This window comes from Zophobas morio, unplaced genomic scaffold (genome assembly GCF_036711695.1).
Source record: "Zophobas morio isolate AGI-343-1 ecotype UQ-CSIRO unplaced genomic scaffold, CSIRO_AGI_Zmor_V1 ptg000024l, whole genome shotgun sequence".
Classification (NCBI taxonomy): Eukaryota; Metazoa; Arthropoda; class Insecta; order Coleoptera; family Tenebrionidae; genus Zophobas; species Zophobas morio.
The window spans coordinates 9,838,402-9,858,341 of record NW_026972129.1 but is presented as its reverse complement, the minus strand read 5'-3'; the positions used below and the strand labels follow the sequence as shown (position 1 = coordinate 9,858,341).

Sequence of the window (19,940 nt, the reverse complement as noted above, 5' to 3'; positions counted from 1 at the left end):
AGGAAGAGAGATAGGGGGAGAGAGAGAGATAGAGAGAGAGAACTGGGAAGGAAAAGAGAACGAGAAAGAGAGAGAGAACTAGGGTGATTGGAAAGCAGCGATTGGGTAGTAAATGACATTGTAATAAATGTCAAACAATAATTCCAGTTTTCTATTGTTTAATGTCACTCATCAGTGTTTAAAGCAAAGGCTGCTTACGGAATTTCTTTTTTAATGTGAATTTTTAGTTAGTGCGGGCATTTCAAAATGCATAGTGGACGTCCTCGAAAAACGTTTAACTTCGAGCGAACTTCGAGTAGCCAAGACTCATTTCAAGAAAATCTTAATCAAAATGGACGTGACAAGAAAACCTCAATGAAAATGAATCTAGCCAGGTTTCTGTTCAAGAATCGCTGCCATCAGCTCGACCCACGCGTGCTGCTAAAGTAATATGTGTATAAAATATATCCAAGATTATAAGTGAGGAAAGATCCCATGATTTAAGCGTTTTACGAGAACGCAGTCAGTTACAACGAGCGGCTGAAGGTAGTAAGAAGAAAGAAGAGCGGTTAGAAGATTTACGTCAGCGTGCGTCACAACGCGTAGCCTGTGAAAGTGTTGAACAACGAGAGGAACATTTGCAAGATCCACGACATCGTGCATCTCAACGAGTGGCCTGTGAAAGTGACGAACAACGTGAACAACGACTAGAAGATCTGCGACGGCGTGCATCTCAACGCATTGCCAGTGAAGATCCTGAAGAACACGAGCAACGACTGGAAGATCTGCGACAGCGTGCATCTCAACGCGTTGCCAATGAGACTAACGAACAACGAGAGCACCGCCTAGAAGAACAAAGGCGTCGAGAGGCAAGACGCCGCAGAGATTTAGAAATGAATCACTTACCGACATATAAATGCGCCGTTAGTGCATTATACCTTAGGACCATTCGAAATTTTGTGTATCCATTGTGGTGGATTGCATTTTCCTGAGGAACGTGTTTCTAATCCTGTAAATATTTATTCTTTTGGCGACTGTTGTTTACATGGACGAATTGTAATGGAACCACCACAATTTTCAAATGAATTAGCACGTCTCTTTCTGAACCGTCACCCGAATTCGGAAGAATTCCACAGAAGAATAAGAAACAAATGCATCTTTTGCGCTAGCATCTTTGAATGTGGAAGATGACAGAACAATACATAGCCATGGCATTTATAGTTTTGTTGTTTGCGGACAGGTATATCATAAAATGAATATGACGGCCCATCCGACGCAGAATATTCAAGGTGTCTTTGAACGGCCACAGTACGGCCAACTACTTTTTAGATCCTGATAATGCTGTTAACGAACGCGTTCACATCCGCTTAATTCTAGAATCAGTACCTCTCCGATGGAGTTATTGGAATATATTATTCGAGCGCATAATGGTTATGTACAGGGGTACATAATGATGCGAGAGGTCGAGGAAGAAGTTAATCGGCTAACTTTTGCCCAAGGGATACCGCCACCACACGTTAAGCTTTTATTTAGGCTGCCAGAGCAGGCTGATCATAGAAGGTTTAACATACCCGCCTGTAATGAGGTATGTGCAGTATTTACTCTTAATGATGATCACAGCTTTCGTTATAACGAAATGATTGTTCATCAGCATAATAAAAACATTGTCCATTTAAAGAATATTGATAAACGTGTAGAGCCATTTACTTATCCATTATTTTACCCGGCAGGCCACGGATGGTTACAGTATAGACTTGCAACTGCAAGCGCCATATGCTAGCCGCCGTAATTTAACTCGGTTTGAGTTGGCACAATACAGACTTTCGTTTCGACCTGAGTTAATTAAATTCTTACTGGAAGTACCATCAACACATGAACCTGATGTACGACAAATTCCATTTAATGCACTTCATTTCGGTGGCAGATTATTTCAACAGTATTTAATCGATACTTATATTCGCGTTGAGCGTGACCGCACTTAATGGATAAAATGCAATCAAAACAAGATCCTCGCAGAACAATATGCGGGAGTAGCTCGTTTCATTAATGAACTAGCCGAAAAAAAAAAGCCATAATTGGTGAAACGATAATTTTACTACCCTCCTTTCCTGGCTCGACAAGAAATTACACAGAGAATTTTGAAGATGCAATGGCTATTGTTCGACAGCTTGAATCACCTGATTTCTTTATCACCATGACATCGAATCCTAACTGGCCAGAAATTAAACAGGCATTGCGAATAGATTTAGAAGACGGGACAACCTTAGAGCAGCTTCCACAGAATCGTCCTGATATCGTGGCCTGAGTTGCTAAGTTAAAATTCGACCAAATAATAGAAGATTTGGACAAAAAACAGATCTTTGGAAAGGTATCGGCTTTTGTATATACTATAGAATTTCAGAAAAGCGGGTTACCACATATGCATTTACTGGTGATTATGTCCTCTAATGATAAGATTCAGCGACCAGAAGAGCTCGATGACTTGATTTCATCCGAAATACTAGGAAGTTACGACTTAGAGTTAAGACAACTGGTACTGAAATGGATGATTCACAACCCATGTGGAGAGCATAATCCTAATGCGACATGTATGGCTAATAAAAATGGAACAACAAAGTGTCGATTCGACTTCCCTAAATGGTTTCAGGAAGTAACAACTTTGGTCGATGATGGTAAACCAAATTACCGACGCCGCTACAATCCGCAGTTGGACCTTCAACGTTCCCAGTTTTTACATGAACAAGCCGTTTATCGTAAAGATATCAATGGTCATCGTATAACAAGGGATAAGTGGTTTCTGACAGCAAAATATCATCTTGGTTGTATGAACTTATCTACGATTGTACGCAAATAAGTACGTCGCATGCGAAATTGTATTCGTCTAGCGCTCAAGAATACAGAGCGTGCGACTTTCATCTTTCGCATACGAAATCACCATGCGACAATTTTCGTATACGACTCAAAGTTGCATGAGTTCAAGAATAGGGCCCCAGGTCTTCTATGTAGTTCGTTCTTTTGGCACTTGCAGCAAACATGAACTTTTTTGGAATGCCTTCCGTACATTCTGCCACAGTCACCAATGTCACTACACATTATTGTAGTGTTTGAAAGCTTCGCTGCATTCTATTCCGAAATTTGGCGACATACGTAACACCTCTTTGTCGAAGGGCTGTGAGGTGGTACATTTGTCGCAAGTAGAGACGTGGTAGTCAGCTTTCTTTCTAAGTTATTTTTCATGGTCGAAATGATATTTTTCTAAAGTCCTTTGACGTTATGTGCAGTTCAACCTGGGGTTTGATGATCTCATAAACAAACGTCTGCGATTTGTTTTCGTTTTATTCCAGTCTTTGAAATCTTCAACAAATTAATAGCGTGTAAGCATTTATCGCCGCAATATCGATCAGAGTTTAAAATAACGATAGTGGCCATCTTCGTTATTTATACCATACAACGTTTTGTGGTATGTTTTCTCGCCATTTGGTCAATGTTGTCAACGGCTCTTTGATGTTGTTATAATAGAGATTTATGTGGGATTTGTTTTTCTCGCCATCATCAACTTGGCTATCCAAATGTTGCGTGCTCAATTAAATAAGAATTATTCTTGTTTTTTTTTTTACCACATGACAGCAAAGTCACTGGAGCTTTACTAGATGCTGGATCGGCAAATACAATAAACATGTATATTTGAGTACTCCTCCCTGTGATGTCTTGTTTGGGGTAGGTAATATTGTTAGTTTCTCAAATTACACGAGCTCATTTTTCTAACTTATATATTCTGTCAACTGTCATTCTCTATCTCTTTTTTAAGCTAGTACATTACATTTCCTCCCTTACTTGAAAATTAAAGAACACATACCAAATACAAAATAAAAGTTAAACTCAATAACTCATATGACGCACATGCCATTAGAGTTCTACAAGATAGTCCCGAAGCTTCGACGGTGGTTTTCTGTCTCGCTGGGGACGTCGTCTAGTGGGCGTCTCGACTCGTTGATTTGGGGGACTGTTTACTTTGTCCTCCGTGTTGTCTTGTCTAAGGGGTGTCGTGGCTGGAGTTGTCGACCTTGGAGGTGTTGTGGGGAACGGTGCTCGCGTTTGTTCAGATTGGGAAGATCGACTGGGTGCCAAACTTGTTGAGGGGTGATACTCTGGCCTTGGACTCTGTGCTGAGTGGTGTGGCTTGAAGAATGATGAATTTCTGACAATCACCTTTTCTCCTCGTCGAGCTTCAATTTGAGAACCGGTGATTCTAGTGATCGTGTATGGATCTGGATCAAAGAGTGGAGTCAGCGAATTCTTCTTTTGTTGTTTGCAAAGAACTTTTTGTCCAAGTTGTAAGCGATGTTCAAATGTCCTTCTTTTACGATTGGCGCGTTCGTTTTGTTTTCTTCTGTTGTCGATGTCCGTTTGGGGATTGTATTCATGAAACGTCTTGTTTTTGAGAGTGGGTAAGAAGTTGTTGATTTCTCTGTTGAACATAATTTGATATGGTGGGCAGTTTGTTGTTGAATGAGGGGTGCTTCGGTAATTGATTAAAAATTCTTGAATTTCTGCGTCTGGATTATTGCTGTTGATTGTTGCGCACAAGAGGGCTTTCTTGAACGTTTTCACGAATCTCTCAGTTCTGCCATTTGCTTCTGGCCAACGTGGTGTTATTAAATGATGCTTGATGTTAAGGCTTGAAAGATATTCTTTCAACTCGTATCCATTAAAGGGTGGTCCATTATCGGATTTAAGTTCTTTTGGTAGGCCAAATAGTGCAAATGTCTCGTCAAGTACGGGCTTCAGCTGTTTGAAATTGGTCGATGGTACTTTTTTGACGAATGGAAACTTTGAGAAATCATCCACCATTATGAAATAATATTTTCCATCTGGAAATGGTCCGGCGTAATCTACATCTAGACATTCAAGCGGGTGAGTGGATGTCGGGTATGTTTGAATCGGATTTCGCTGGTTGTAGGGTGTTACTGCTTGACATGCTGTGCATGACTTCACTACTTCTTCTACCATTTTGTTGATGTTGGGAAACCATACCTTAGTTCTTACCAGTTGTTTGGTTTTAACGAGACCTTGATGACCTTTATGTGCCAATCTGATAATGTTTTTCTGCAGTTTGCTGGGAATTACGATTTGACTGCCTTTGAGAATAATATTACCATATACAGTGAGCTCTTGTTTGATTTGCTTGAATGTTTGCAGTTCTTGTTTCTTCCAAAACAAGGAATCATCTTCTAACAAGGCCTTTTTCAGTAGCTGCAACTGAAAATCATCTTTCATTGCATTTTCGATTTCTTCAAGTGAAATTGTGTTTGGTAGTGAATGATTGGTTACAAAAGCTACGTATTCTTCACTTTTATCATATGCTTCTGGTGGGCTGTATGTTGGATGACGAGATAAATAATCAGACGGATTTGTTATGCCCCTTTGGTGTTGAACTGTAAATTTATAAGGCTGAAGTTTTAAACAAAGTCGTTCAATGCGTGCGTTTGGAGCTGATCGAGGGTTCTGTAGGATTGAGACCAAGGGTTTGTGGTCTGTGTGTAACACAAAGTGACCTCCTAACAGGTATATTCTGAAGTGATGTATGGCCCATGTTGCTGCTAATGTTTCTTTCTCTATTTGACTGTATTTCTGTTCGGTCAAAGTTAATGTTCTGCTAGCGTACGAAATAACTTCTGTTTTGTTATTAAGTTCTTGCGAAAGGATCGCTCCAAGTCCTATGGGACCAGCGTCTACATAGAGGTGCGTCTTTTTCTGTTGGTCAAAATAGGCGAGGTTTCGTGCTGATTCTAGTTGTTTCTTAAGATCATTAAAAGCGCTGTGATGCTTTTCAGTCCAGTCCCATTGAGCATCTTTTGTAATCAGCTCACGTAATATTGCAGTATTTGTTGCTAAGTGAGGCAGGAACTTTCCAACATAATTCAACGTTCCTAGGAAGCTTCTTAGTTCATGTACATTTCTGGGCGGTTCTAGGTTAGAGACAGATTTGACTTTGTCTGGATCAGGGTAAATGCCTTTGCTAGAGAATACATATCCAAAGAAATCGATTTTGTTTGTGTTAAAAATGCATTTCTTTGTGTTGATTGTCAAATTATGGTTATCCAAACGTTCTATTACTTGCTTGAGAGTCTTATCATGGTCTTGTTGAGTTGTTCCAAAGATTAGTATATCATCACTGACGTTTAACACACCATCTATTTGGTTTAACAGTTGTCTTATTGTGTTTTGAAAAATCTCTGCAGCGGAATTTATCCCAAAACTCAATCGTTTATATTGATACAAACCAATATGTGTTGAGAAAACTGTTATATACCGTGAAGATTCTTCTAATGTTAGTTGGTGGTAGCCATCTTTCAAATCAATCTTTGAGAAGACTGTTGCGCCATTTAACTGGGCAAATATTTCTTCAATAGTTGGTGTTGGATGCCTTTCTCTAAGTATGGCTTTGTTAGCCTCTCTCATGTCTACACAAATTCTGATAGAGTTAGGATCGTGATGTTTGGGAACTACAACTATTGGTGAAACCCAGGGAGTTGGTCCTGTTGCTTTTTCAATGATGTTTTGTTTCATCAGTCTTGTTATCTCTTGTTCAACTGCTTCACGAAGATTTATTGGAATTCTCCTGTGTTTATTTGCTACTGGAGGAATTGACTCATCAATGTGTAGCTTGACAGTTTGGTTCTTGAGGCAACCTATGCCATTACATAAATTAGGATGCTTGTTTTTGATATAGTTCATGTCCATAGGTTGATATATCATCATAGATAGTTGTATCAGCTGCAATTTGTTTGCTGTATCATAGCTCAATAATGATTCACTGTTGCCTTTTATCACAAATACATCTGCTCGCGTTTGGTGGTTGTTATAATGGAACAAACCTTTGAATTTTCCAACTACTTCTAACTGTTGTTGACAGTTGTACGGGAGAATCGATGAGGAATCTGGTTGTAGCGACTGCTGATGAAATTCTTTAAATGTGTTTGAACTTATCAGATTAACAGATGAACCAGTATCTACAATGAAATTGATTACTTTCCCATTCAACTTAACATGTACCTGAGGGCATTTCATGGCTGTTCTGTCGTTTGGACGAATTGTTGTTTTGAAAGATGTCTCAGAATTAGTTGACTCTGGCTCCATATTAAGCTCATTAAAGCGAATTTGTGCTCTGTTCTTCCTCTCTCCATTATGTTTCTTGTTTATGCTAGTATTTGTGCCATGGTTGTTGTGCTGGGGGTTTGCTCGTGATTGTGCTTGTTGCTGTTGTGTTGATGTGGTGGACATGCAGACTCGGGCGAAGTGTCCTTTCTTGCCACAACTTCGACAAATTACATTTAGAGCAGGACAAGCTCTCCTCCCATTTGGATGCCATTTGCCTCCACAATTTTTGCAATTGTTCTTACTGGTACCATTGTTGGCTGGTGCGGTTCTGTGTTGCTTGTGTTTGTTTAGGTAGCTACATTCTTCTGTGCTTGTGTTCATGACAATCTTGTCTTCAATGACCTTCAGTTGATTAGCTGTGCACTCGATTGTACGTGCTCTGCTCAATAGATCATCGAGATTGGGTTGTTCAGTGAGTCCATATCGACGTAGTTCTGTGTACTTCGTGTTCATGATGATTTGAAGTTTGATTTCTTCATTTGGGTTTTCAAACGTGCAAGTCTTGGATAGTTTCAGTAACTTTGCGTAAAACTGATCAATTGTTTCATTCTCGCTCTGTCTGGCTTGCCTAAAATTAAACATTTCAAATTCTTTGTTGACTCTAGGGGTGAAATATTGTTTGAGCTTTCGTTTAGCTGTTAGATAAGGTGATTCATTGGGTTGTGCTGTGTTTGCTGGTAGTTCAGGAAGTGACAAATATAAATCATGAACTTCTTCGCCTGCGTAGTGGAGAAACATGGCTTTCTTTCGGTCTTCATTATCGATGCCTGCTGCTATGAGATAGTTGTCAAAACGGTTGAGCCACTTTTCCCACCTTGAGCCAACGTTATTGGGGTCTTCTGCTATATGAAATGGAGGTACTGGTGTTGAGTGTGTATCCATGTTCTGTTATCTTTTTCTCGATTCGTTTGTTGCGAACCACGTGTTGTGTTGAGGTTATGTGTTTCTCCTGTTGTCTGTTCCGAGTGTTCGTTGTTTTTCGCTTCGTTGGTCTTCTTCTGAGTTCTTTTAATACTCGTCGCCAAAATGTGATGTCTTGTTTGGGGTAGGTAATATTGTTAGTTTCTCAAATTACACGAGCTCATTTTTCTAACTTATATATTCTGTCAACTGTCATTCTCTATCTCTTTTTTAAGCTAGTACATTACACTCCCTATTTCCAACATTTTTCAATTCTTCCGAAATTTGTTTACGCTTGCTGTACATCGTCCCAACCATTGTTAATTTATAATAAATCCTCACCCAACTCAACTGACGTATAAAAACCTTTTGGCTATACCACTAGGTCCTCTAGAATACGAAGTACTTCCTTCAATTTTGCCAGCGTATACTTCCATTGATAAAACATACCTCGTTTTACAATCCGCGAGGCTCCTTATTAGGATACCATATTTTTCTAGCTTGTCTTTCATAGAAACCTTGAAAGGACACCAATCTCTAAAAACTAACCACATTTCGTGAACGACAACATTGGTCCAGGAGAATAGTATTTTAGGGATGTGTCATTTAGCAGTGTGAATATATCTCTCAGATTTGTCAACTGCTCTTCTCTCACTTTCTCTATCGTCAAATCTAAGAACTTTCATGAGCAGTGTTGGACCTTATCTAGATATTTGTGTTGTTACGTTGCGCGGGCGAATAAAATTGGCGTGTGTTAAAACTCAACAATTTATTCCTTACTAACTCGAATATACACGACTAACTATTACAGGGATTATGTACAAACTATTTCCGGCGCAACTTGGCCGGCTCTTCTTAACATTCGCTAGACTCGTGGTTTGACTCAATAATAATCGTCATTCCCGACGGTGACCTCTATTTAAACTCGTACTTCCTTCTAGATGTCGGACATTCGGGATCTTTCTGGATTGCCGTTCGCGACTTCCATTCCAGGTTTTTTTTTTGTGGCGTTTCGCCGCTTCTAAACTTCCTTGGACGCCGCAATCGAGACTGATGACTCACCACCCATAAACGCCGGCCGTGCCTATAAGAAAGATCGGGAACCCATAGGCGTCGTACCGGGGCGGCGTATGGGTTTATTTCGTAACAGTATCTAAATAAATTATCTAGATAAATATTTGGTTATCTATTATCTGTATATAGATAAAATAAAATTTAAGCACAAAATATCTGTATCTAGATAAAAAATAAATGCTAAATGCTTTTTTATTTTACGTTTTTTTTTTTCGTTGGTAGTATAATTACTGTAGTACTAATTTTGACATTCCATGTTGGTGATGGTAGTTCCATAGGCAAAAGTAGAGATACTAATAGTGTTCTGGTACTAATACTAAGCCATTTAATCATCTGTTCACCGAAACTCTCATGTTTTAAATACCATAATTTTCTATATTATAGCCTTCAGTACTACCCATCTTTAAATGTAATCCTGAAGGGTAATAAATATGAAGTCCATTAATACGAAAATGGTATTTTAAATACCATACACCATAATTCACTATTCACTGCATTTTACAATAAACCCTTGTAGGGGTAACACATTTTAACTGTTTACCAGGGCAACCCGGTAGGCAGGTAGCAGGTGGTTGTAATGGGTATAAGATTCATTCAAAAATAAATAAAACTTGTTATCAGTTGTTTTGTTGGCCAAAGTTTCAAAAAGTATCTGTTTTTTTGTATCCATTATCTAGATATATTTCGAAAAATTTGAAAACAGTCAGTTGATATTTTAGTCCCTGTAAATCGGGATTAAGTGTGGTCTTTTTGACCCTAGGGATAAAAAGTGTGTCCATGACAACCAAAACACTTTTCAACTTAAAGTGGTAATAACGAGCGTTTAAATAAAAACGACGTCAAGTTGGCTTTGGAAATGTGAACGTATGGCGTAGTTTGATTACATTATTTTAACCGACAATGGGTAATATTAATAAAATTAAGTATATGCTGATACTTACGATTTTGTTAGTAAATTACTTACGTGGATATTAATATAACATAAGTAGATTGTGACTAGTGCTGATGCTGAAAAATATATACTTGTCCAAAAAAAGTATGTGCTGATATTTTTTATCAAAATCAGTACTTACTCAAATCGGTATAAATAAAATCTAGTTTGTACTGAGAGAAAGTTGCAGGAAAAATTATGTACTCATGTGTTGTTTTACACAACATTTCAAGTATAAGAAATATCGAAAATGACGAGATCAACATTGTCTATAACAATGAGAACGATAATAATAACTTGAACATGAAGAACACAATTTACTACATGAAGGGCGTATCACAAGAAATGATTTAATAATACATTTTCAATAATATATTTATTTATTTTTTTACAAAATAATTAAATTATTAAACTGAATTGTCCAAAATATATAATTTACATTGAGATATTTTAATTTTAATTTAATTTTCTTTAATAGCACTTCATGCTTTTTTAAGGCAACCAATTCTTTTAAATTATTGTTAATTTCTGCTAAAGTTTTGTCATTTTTTTCCTCTATTGATTTTAATAACGAACTCAACGTTGTATTTTTATTTTATTTTTTGGAGCGGGTTTATCTCTGGACGTCGAAGGAATGACGTTGGGTAGGGCAGTAATAAGAGGTGTGTCCTAGGCAGGCGTAGGAGGAATATCTGGTTCGACGGGATTACCGGAATCACCAGGGTCTACACTGTTACCAGTTTCTCCACTGCCATGACCTAGGACTTCACTAAAAAATGTAATTAAAAATTGAAAGAAAGCTGTTGTAAAGAATAAATATACATAATACGATTATGACTCCCAAAGTATTAGAAGATAATGTTCTAAGAACTACTTAACCAATCAAAACATTATACGCACTATTATATTTAGCTGAGCTATACCAAACCAATTTTTCCACATGAATTTTGGTTTGAACATATGCTAATTTCTCCAAACTTGCAATTAGCAGCAAAACAAATGTCACAATGGCGAACAACGTAATTCACACCCTACACAAATTCGAATACAGGGCTTTTATAAATGACTCTAAGGGCGTAGTTGGCCATGGATTTAAGTGTATTGCAGACATCTTAGAATATGACAAACATAGATATAAAAATACTATAGTAATTGTCATAAATAAAGAAACTTTGGCGTGAAGTGAAAGGCAAGCGACAGTTGTGCTTGCTTGAAACCAATCTCTTCAAAAAAGGGACAGCCCAGATACACTAAGGCCAAACGTTTTGAGAAAATGTTTCCATAACGAAGAAATTGAAAACATATGACCAATGCGCGGAATTGTATCTCATACGCTAGAATCAGTGCTGTCCCGGCGATAGTTTGATTACAAATATATTTTTCTTTTGGACTATTTCACCATAATATAACATTTCAACATCACAAATCTGTGGTCCTGTGATTGAAAAATTAAAAAGGGCATCAACTATTATTATTTGAAGTAATATAGTAATATAGAAGTAGTTTTTTTACTAGCTGTAATCACTCCTAGTGACGCACTGGCTACGACCTTGTGGACCAGATCAAGGCGTCCCCGCTACTCGCCGTAAAACACACCTTACTTCTACTGGGGATTTGCAGCGGTAAAACAAATTCCCGCGTACTGCATATGACCCTTCATATACACTGCGTTTCAAATAAAATGCACCACCTAGAAGGAGTAGGCGTAGAATGTTGAAATTTGGTGGAGAAGAATATTGCATATAGACAAACATTTGATTAAAATTTGAAAGAAAAAATAAAATGTTTAACACAAGAAATGTTAATAATGTGTTAAACTTCCAAGTGCACGAATACAAGACTGTATTCTTCTAGGCATGCTTAAAATGAGACGATCTATTGCCTGTCGGGGTATCTCATTCCAGGCATTTTGGATTTGTTGTAGCAATTCTTCCAAAGTCTTTGGAGGATGTTGTAAATTGCGCAGCCTTCTATCCATTACATCCTAAACATGTTCTATTGGCGATAAATCTGGTGATCGGGCAGGCCAGGGTAAGATGTTGACGTTATTTTCTCCAAATACTCTTTGTGTTAATAAGGCCACATGAGGGAGCGCATTATCTTGTTGAAAAGTTGTTCTTCGATGGTTCTAGAGGTAAGGAAAAAAAATTTGATTTACCACGTTATTGATGTAACGTCGGGCATTTAGCGTGCCTGGAATGAACACTAAGGGGGTACTTCAACAGAAGTGTATACCACCCCATATCATTACTCCAGGTGTTAGAGCGGTACAGCGTCTCTGTATAAATTCCAGATTTTACCTTTGGGCTCGAGGCCTTCGAACACGTATGCGTCCATCAGAGTGCCACAAACAAAACCTAGACTCGTCGCTAAACAGTATGACATTCCACTATTACAGCCATTGCTGCCCACCTTAGCACCAGTAAAGCCTGGTTGCTTTGGGTTGTGTTAAGAGTAGTTTACAGTTTGGACGATAAGATCTCAAGCCAAAGGAACAAATTCGGCGGTAGATGGTACTCATCGAGTTGTGTGCCCAATTTGTAGCTCTTCATTGTTCCATTCTCGACATGTTCTTATTGTACAATGTGGTGGGCCTAGTCTCCTGGTGATTTCCCAAAATGGTAAACCAGCCTCATGCATCCCTATAATTCGTCCTCTTTCAGAAGGTGTTATCTGTTGAAAATTACCACTTCTGCGAACTCGTGGCATTTTAGCAAGCACAATAATGACAAATGTCTAGTAAAATTACAAAAAAAAAAAAAATAATAAAAATCGAATAACACCCGGTATATTATCTAAACAAGTTGTAGTTTTTCTTTCAAATTTTAATTAATTGTTTGTTTACGTGCAGTAGTCTTCTCCACCAAGTTTCAACATTCTACGTCTACTCCTTCTAGGTGGTGCATTTTATTTGAAACGCAGTGTATAATAGTGCTGCAAATTAACGAGATCGCCCTGTAGTTTGGCAGTAACGTTGAAGGCAAGTGGGAGAGAATTTCACTTTTGAGTGTTGTTAAATATTTCGTTTTTGTTTTTCGTTCAGAAAACGTCAATTTTAAAAATACAATCCATCAGCAGGAATTGCCACAGGAGGAATTAGCTGATCTCCCTTTAAAATTAAAAGAAAATTCTTGTAGAATCACATACTTACAAAAAGTATGTGCATATTTTGCAGTGATCGCATGGCAAAATGTCAAGCAATATTTATCAAGAGAAGAATCATTAGATCAATCATCATCTAACAGCATAAGTACAGATCTGTTTAGTTGAGTTGGCTGGGCTTTGAATCGTTTTGTTGTGTGTCAAAAATATGTCAAACGTTGTTACAGTTTAGTGTCATTGGTGCACAAACAAAAATGTTTCAAACAGATCATGGAAAAAATAGAAAAATAGTATATTATTAGCCAAGATTGCAAAGCCAAACATTCTAGACCGAGCGCAAATTATAACCCGAGAAGCACATGCCAGAAATGCCTAAAACTAATGCTGCCTGAAATAAAATATTAATTGTTGTTATAGTAATTTGTCAATCTTACCTTCATCATTAAAAATGTTGAATCTGGCGCTTCTGCAATAAATTTAGTTATATGGGCATCTTCCAAAACCGCCGATTTTTTGGTTGATGCTGCTGAGTTTGTCTTTTTATGTAAAGAATCAATTTTGAAAATTTTGAAATGCCAGTGTTTTGTTTTAAAATTATGCAGGACTTAGGCATATAATACACTGACTACAAAGATCTTTTGTGAGGTATTTCCCTAAAGTATGCCAACAAAACATTTTCAGTACATTTTGCGACCTTCTTTCTATGGCACCAATATAAAAATTTTTGGTACGCGCATTCATTCCGCCTTTTGCTTTTTGTTGGCAGTAAATTTTGGGCTGCAGCACTTGCAGCAGCACGTATTTCAGGGGGCTCACAAACAAATTCGTCAGAATCTGACTTTTTTGTAATTTTTGGTGTTCAATTAATGCTGATAGATTATTTTAAATTTTAAAGTACGCTGGTAGTGTCAACGTAGTGACGTGTTTACAGTGCTGCCAACTTGATTGTTTATAAGTAATTCTCATAACTCATGTTTTAATTTTAAAAATTTATTCGTTGCAAAAAATATTGTACACAACACGTGGTGCCGCAAACAAGCGTTCATGCAGGAAGCAGGCTTTCCCGAACTAGTTGTGTAAATAACTACTTTGCACTCATGACCTTTCGCGCATTCACCAGGGTGTGGGAGGTCGAACTTCCCGCACACGTGCATTTTAACCGTGGGAACAGCTTTGATCGTGACGTTAGCCACGATTCTGCGCATGACAGGACAGCTCATGGAAATAAGTTAAGTTAGTATATAGAAATAATACATCAGTGCATACTTGTAATTTGACTCTGACAGAATGTCTCTATTAAAATATCAACAAGAGCTACATGAAAAAGAAATTGAGAATTGCCTGCTAAAATAAGGTGAAGTCCGAAATCGGAACATTAGTTTCCATTTCCATCGTAATCTGATATATAACTGCTTTGAAAATTTTTAGTTGTAATATCACTCTTTTATTAGTTTTATTAAAATGCTTTTTCATAGAAAGTATAAGTAGAGGAAAGGCAGTGATTGTGGAATAGGGCGATAATGTGGAATATCACTATTTTGAAAAAATTGACAGCGCTATCTGTGTTCTGCTGGCATAACTCAAACACCGTTTGGTGCATAAAAATGCACAGCTGCAGTTACCTGCTTTAACTGTGAACATAACCTAAGAATTAATTTATTTGTATATTCTGCGCAGTAGAAAAGTTTTGGTAAGTTTCAATTTTACTTTATATTTTTCATATAAGTGTTATAAAAGTCATAGATATTGTCATACAGAATACGTCTCTAATCAACAGTTAAATGCCATCTCATTTAACATTTATTTATGCGGTATTACTATTATTTTTTAATAAAAATCGTTCGTAGGCTCGTTGCGTTAATGTGGACTATTCCACATTAACTGGTTTTAAGTTAATTCTAATATTACCTGTATTTTAAGGACTATGTCAGTCAAAAATGAACAACTATGGTCCGAAAGCGATATGGAAAAAGCTGCCGTAGCTGTAAAAAGTAAAAAAATGGGCTATTTGCGGGCAGCTAAACATTTCAATGTGCCTAGAACGACTTTATATATATATATGTTAAAAAAAACAAGGAAATTAAGAAAGAAAAATTAGGCAGGAAAGCTGTCCTACCTCCTGAACTAGAAGAAGAACTTGTTCAATATCTGTTGACTATGGAGTCGAAATTTTTTGGCCTAACGAGGAAAGATGTGCGTTCAGTTGCTTACCAGTTGGCCAAAGTAAATAAAATTGAGAATCCATTTAACGCATTTTCAGCAACCGCCGGGAAAGATTGGTTACGACGATTCTTAAAAAGACATCAAAATTTAAGTATAAGAAAACCTACGGGTACTTCTATCTCCAGGTCACTTGGATTTAATAGAGAACAAGTGGATATATTTTTTAACGAATTAGAAAAGTTAATGGAACACTTTAATTTTTCAGCAAATAGAGTGTTTAATGTGGATGAGACTGGCCTTTGCATCGTGCAGTCTAAAACTGCTGAGATTATTGCATTGAAAGGAAAACGTCAGATAGGAGCAATAACATCTGCGGAAAGAGGCTCTTTAGTAACCGCAGTTTTATGCATGAGTGCAGGTGGCGTGTTTATCCCACCCATGTTAATACTTCCGAGGAAAAATTCAAGTGAAATTCTCAAAAAAGGTGCTCCACCAGAAACGCTCTTTGCTTTTCACCCATCAGGATGGATCCAAACCCATCTTTTCACGGAATGGTTCCATCATTTTGTCAAAAAAGTCCAACCCACTAAAGAAAATCCTGTGCTTCTAATACTGGATGGACATAACACACACACAAGAAACCTTGACGTGATTGTAGAAGCAAGAAACAACCTTGTCTCGATTTTATGTCTACTACCTCACACATCCCACAAAATGCAACCCTTGGACAAAACGGTCTTGGGAGTTTTAGAAACCTACTATTCTGAAGAAATAAGATGTTTTATGCGTTTACATCAACGCGCAGTCACACATTTCGATATATCTGAACTTTTTGGAAAAGCTTACCTAAAAGTTCAATCAGGCGAAAGGGCTGTGAAGGGGTTTAGAATGACTGGGATTTATCCCTGTCGTAGAGATGTGTTCACAGAAGATTTTATTGCAGCTTCTCAGGTTTTAAACACTGTGGAACACCAAGCTAAGAAAAACGCTGTAAATGAAGAAATTTCCGCTCAAAATCAGGTAAAAATGGTAGTTTTACCTGAGGACATCGTACCCATTCCTCTCTTAAAGAAAACACAAGGTACTCGTGGGCGAAAGAGTGGAAAAGCAAAATTAATTACTTCAACACCGAACAAGGAGGAGCTCGAAGAATCGATGAACCAAAAGGAAAAAAGGGATAGCGTTAAAAAGACCTGGACCAAGCAAAATTTCTTTAAAAACATCAACGAAGAATAAAAGAAAAAGTAAACCACGAGGAGCTCCACCTAGCAGAAGTGCTAACAGCAGCAGCAGCAACGTTTCGTTCCACGATTCTTCAGATGAAGATCCAGACGAAAATGTAGAATGCATTTTTTGTAGGCAAAAGTTTTTAGATAGCCAGAAAGGTGAAATGTGGGGTGAAATGTGGGTCCAGTGCGTCGTGTGTGGCATGTGGGCGCACGAAGAGTGTGGTGGCGCAGAAAAAGACGTTTATATTTGTGACTTTTGTCAGTAACTTTGTTGCAAAAATTATGTTTATTAATTAGAAAAAAATGTTTTAATTTATTTTTATTATATTTTAGAATTTTCTATTATTTTTTAATAAAACAATCCAAATATTTCATCATTTCCATGTACCTTTGTATGCTAATGTGAGATTTTTGGCGGTATTCCACAATAGCCACCCATTTTCTCGACCCCCGAAGATTACATAAAAGTACAAAATTTGTTATATATCGAACAAAAATCCATAATTGAAAAAATCTTCTGAGAGGTTTATAGAATAATAATTAGCCTATCATTTGACATAGTTACATGATTTTTTGTTGAAACATTTTTTTTCTGCAAGCAAGAACAAAAAGGGTATTCCACAATCACCGCCTGTCCTCTATACATTATACAGAAAGATTCCAAATTAAAAAAATATCAGCAGAACATGTGTATTTTTCGTACAGTAGGTACATAAATATATGCAGGGCTCTCACTTGGTTCATATGTTATGAAAAAGTTCATATTTTTAATGTAAGTCGTTATTATTTCATATTTGGTATGAATTTGTTCATAAAAGTTCATATTGTAGTTCGTATAAAAATTAAATTTAATAACATTAGAGTTTAAAAGCATACTAAATAAAAAACACCAACACAGCAACAAATTTTTAATATTTGACAATAATTTTTAACATTTTCATTATAGTAAGTGAAATAGATATTTATGTAGGAGCAAAATACACGCTACGCCACTGGAGGGCCAAACATGCATGCGTGGACCTTTTGTCCGTCCTTTTTCTTGCTGCACACAGCATCATGCGACAGTAGGTTAGATAGTGGCTAGACAATTTTAACCGGTAAAGCCATGCACATCCGGTGAAACAATCAGTGCACCTGCAGTCCCTGCAGTTTGCAATAAGTTTGATTCTAACCATAACCTAACTAAGTTGTAACGCCTTTAATTCTATGAACTAATGGGAGGAACGAAAGAGACAAAAAGGAAAAAAAAAAAAAATAAAACAAAATAAAGCTTCCTTACCTGCTTTGTAGACAGCACTTTTGCTCCGACCAGCCTCCAGCGGAGGTGGGGGGTTCGATGTTAACCTTACGCTGTAGATAAGGTAAAACAACAAAAAAAAGGGGGCGCCACGAATTTATTTAATAGTGCCGGCATACGACGTGTAATCAATTTCACATCCGCCTAAATTCGAAAACGGAGGACAAGCAGTGTAAAACAACAAGAGAAGACAATTAACGTAATACAAAGAAAACTTTATAACGTTAAACAACTATAACAATCAAACATAACACACCAATAAAATAAATGAATACAAAACTAAAATAACGGTAAGAAACAAAACTCGTGAAATCTCTATTCCGTAGATAATAATAATAATATTAATTAAAAAAATTATCTATACCTTGTGGTGTGTTACTGCGACTACCTTTTCAGAGGTTCTAACCAACATCAGATCTGAGGCCGTCAAACGCAAGGCGAATCGCCAGCAAAACCCGTAAGGCGCAAAGATGAAATTTATAAATTAGTTACTCTCATCAGTTGGTAATAGAGAAATCAAACAAAATTATCAACACAACGCCGAACGAAACTAAACTAATTAAAAATAAATAAATAAATACAAACTAGAACGGAAAACTTGACGAACTTATCTGTACGACCGTGCTAAATGTCCACAATGACGATGAGTTGAGGAGAAGAAGGGAAAAAAAAACAAACGAAAGGACCTGGAACAAGTTCATAAAAGAAATCTAAGCTCCCCGAAAGGATGGATTTGTATAAATTGGGACAGAAAGAGAATTTACGATAATAAAAGCCGTCGCCAAAATTACCTTGGCCGTAACCCACTAGCTGCAGCGAACCGATGATCCGACAGATAGTCGAAGTGTTGGAGTACTAATTGGTCACTATCACAGACACTACACTCCCAAAACACAATAACTCGCTAAGCAGACTTTTGCTCTTCCGAAGAATCAAAAATGAATAATGAGTAAACAAACTTGACAAAAAAACGTCGCGTTCCCATAGAAACACCGACTAGGAACGCGCTCAGACTCGTTGATTTCTAATGCTAAAGGAAACAATTTTTAATTACTTCGAAACGTTACAAAGTAAGTTCTTGTTTTTGTTAATACTCTATTACTTATCGTGCATTTATTACATTATTAGTTATTTTGTTCAAATTTGAACGTTTAACGTAGTGTAAGTGCGGATGTGCACGCATTAGTGTAGGTGAGGGTAGTTCCATCATTAACAGACACAGTCCACAATAAACCCTCAAGAGAGTTCCCTCGTCATTTTATTTTCTTGCGTTACATCAGCGGACCTGCCAGTTCAGGTCCCATTCGTTGAACCACAAGCGGACCTGCCAATTCAGGTCCCAACATAATTTGGTCCAATCGAGTCGAATCAACGAATTCCAGTACCAACATCAAAAAGGGTCAAGTCAACAAAATCAAGGTCAGTGGTTCACTATCAACTCCATTATTTTCTGAATCCTATTGTGTTACGCATGTATCTAACTTGTTCGCGTTGCGTGTATTATGTTCTTTGAAAGTTCTAGCCGAACTCTGATCATAAGTAGATAATATAATTACTAGTAAAGTAACGAGTAAAGCATTAAGAAATCAAAATATAACAATGCCGACACCTGAAGCCATAGCAGAAGCCGCGTCTCTAAACGAAAGGCGCCAACTAATTATAAATAAAGTGCAACGTATCAAATCGTATATAGACAATTTTGACAAAAACGGGGAATTAGAACAACTTGTTTTGCGTAAAACAAGTCTAGAACATTGCCTTCATAAATTCGAGGAAACACATCTTCAGCTTCGTAATTTAAAACTCGCGAATGAAACAACTGATGAAGAAGCTGATCAATTCGATACCAATTATTTCTCAGTAGTAGCCAAAATTAATAAATTTCTAAAGAACCGTGATACAGTTACACCAAAACCGTCAAATAATAGTCATAACGTTAATCTCCCCAGTCTTAAATTGCCAACTTTTAGTGGTGCATATAAGGAGTGGTTGACTTTTTATGATACTTTTAATAACCTAGTACATACAGATGAACGTCTAACAGAGTGTCAAAAATTTCACTATTTAAAATCTTGTCTGACGGGCGAGGCATTCCGGGCGGTTG

At 37.3% G+C, this 19,940-nt stretch overlaps 1 protein-coding gene across 1 annotated transcript; it reads right to left on the bottom strand.

Annotated features, from left to right (window-relative positions):
- Window positions 1-3,885: 3,885 nt before the first annotated feature.
- LOC135135588 (uncharacterized protein K02A2.6-like) lies at window positions 3,886-8,022 on the bottom strand. Its single transcript, XM_064064684.1, has one exon. It carries the CDS (start codon window positions 8,020-8,022, stop codon window positions 3,886-3,888), a length of 4,137 nt encoding a protein of 1,378 aa, XP_063920754.1.
- Between the last annotated feature and the right edge of the window lie 11,918 nt (window positions 8,023-19,940).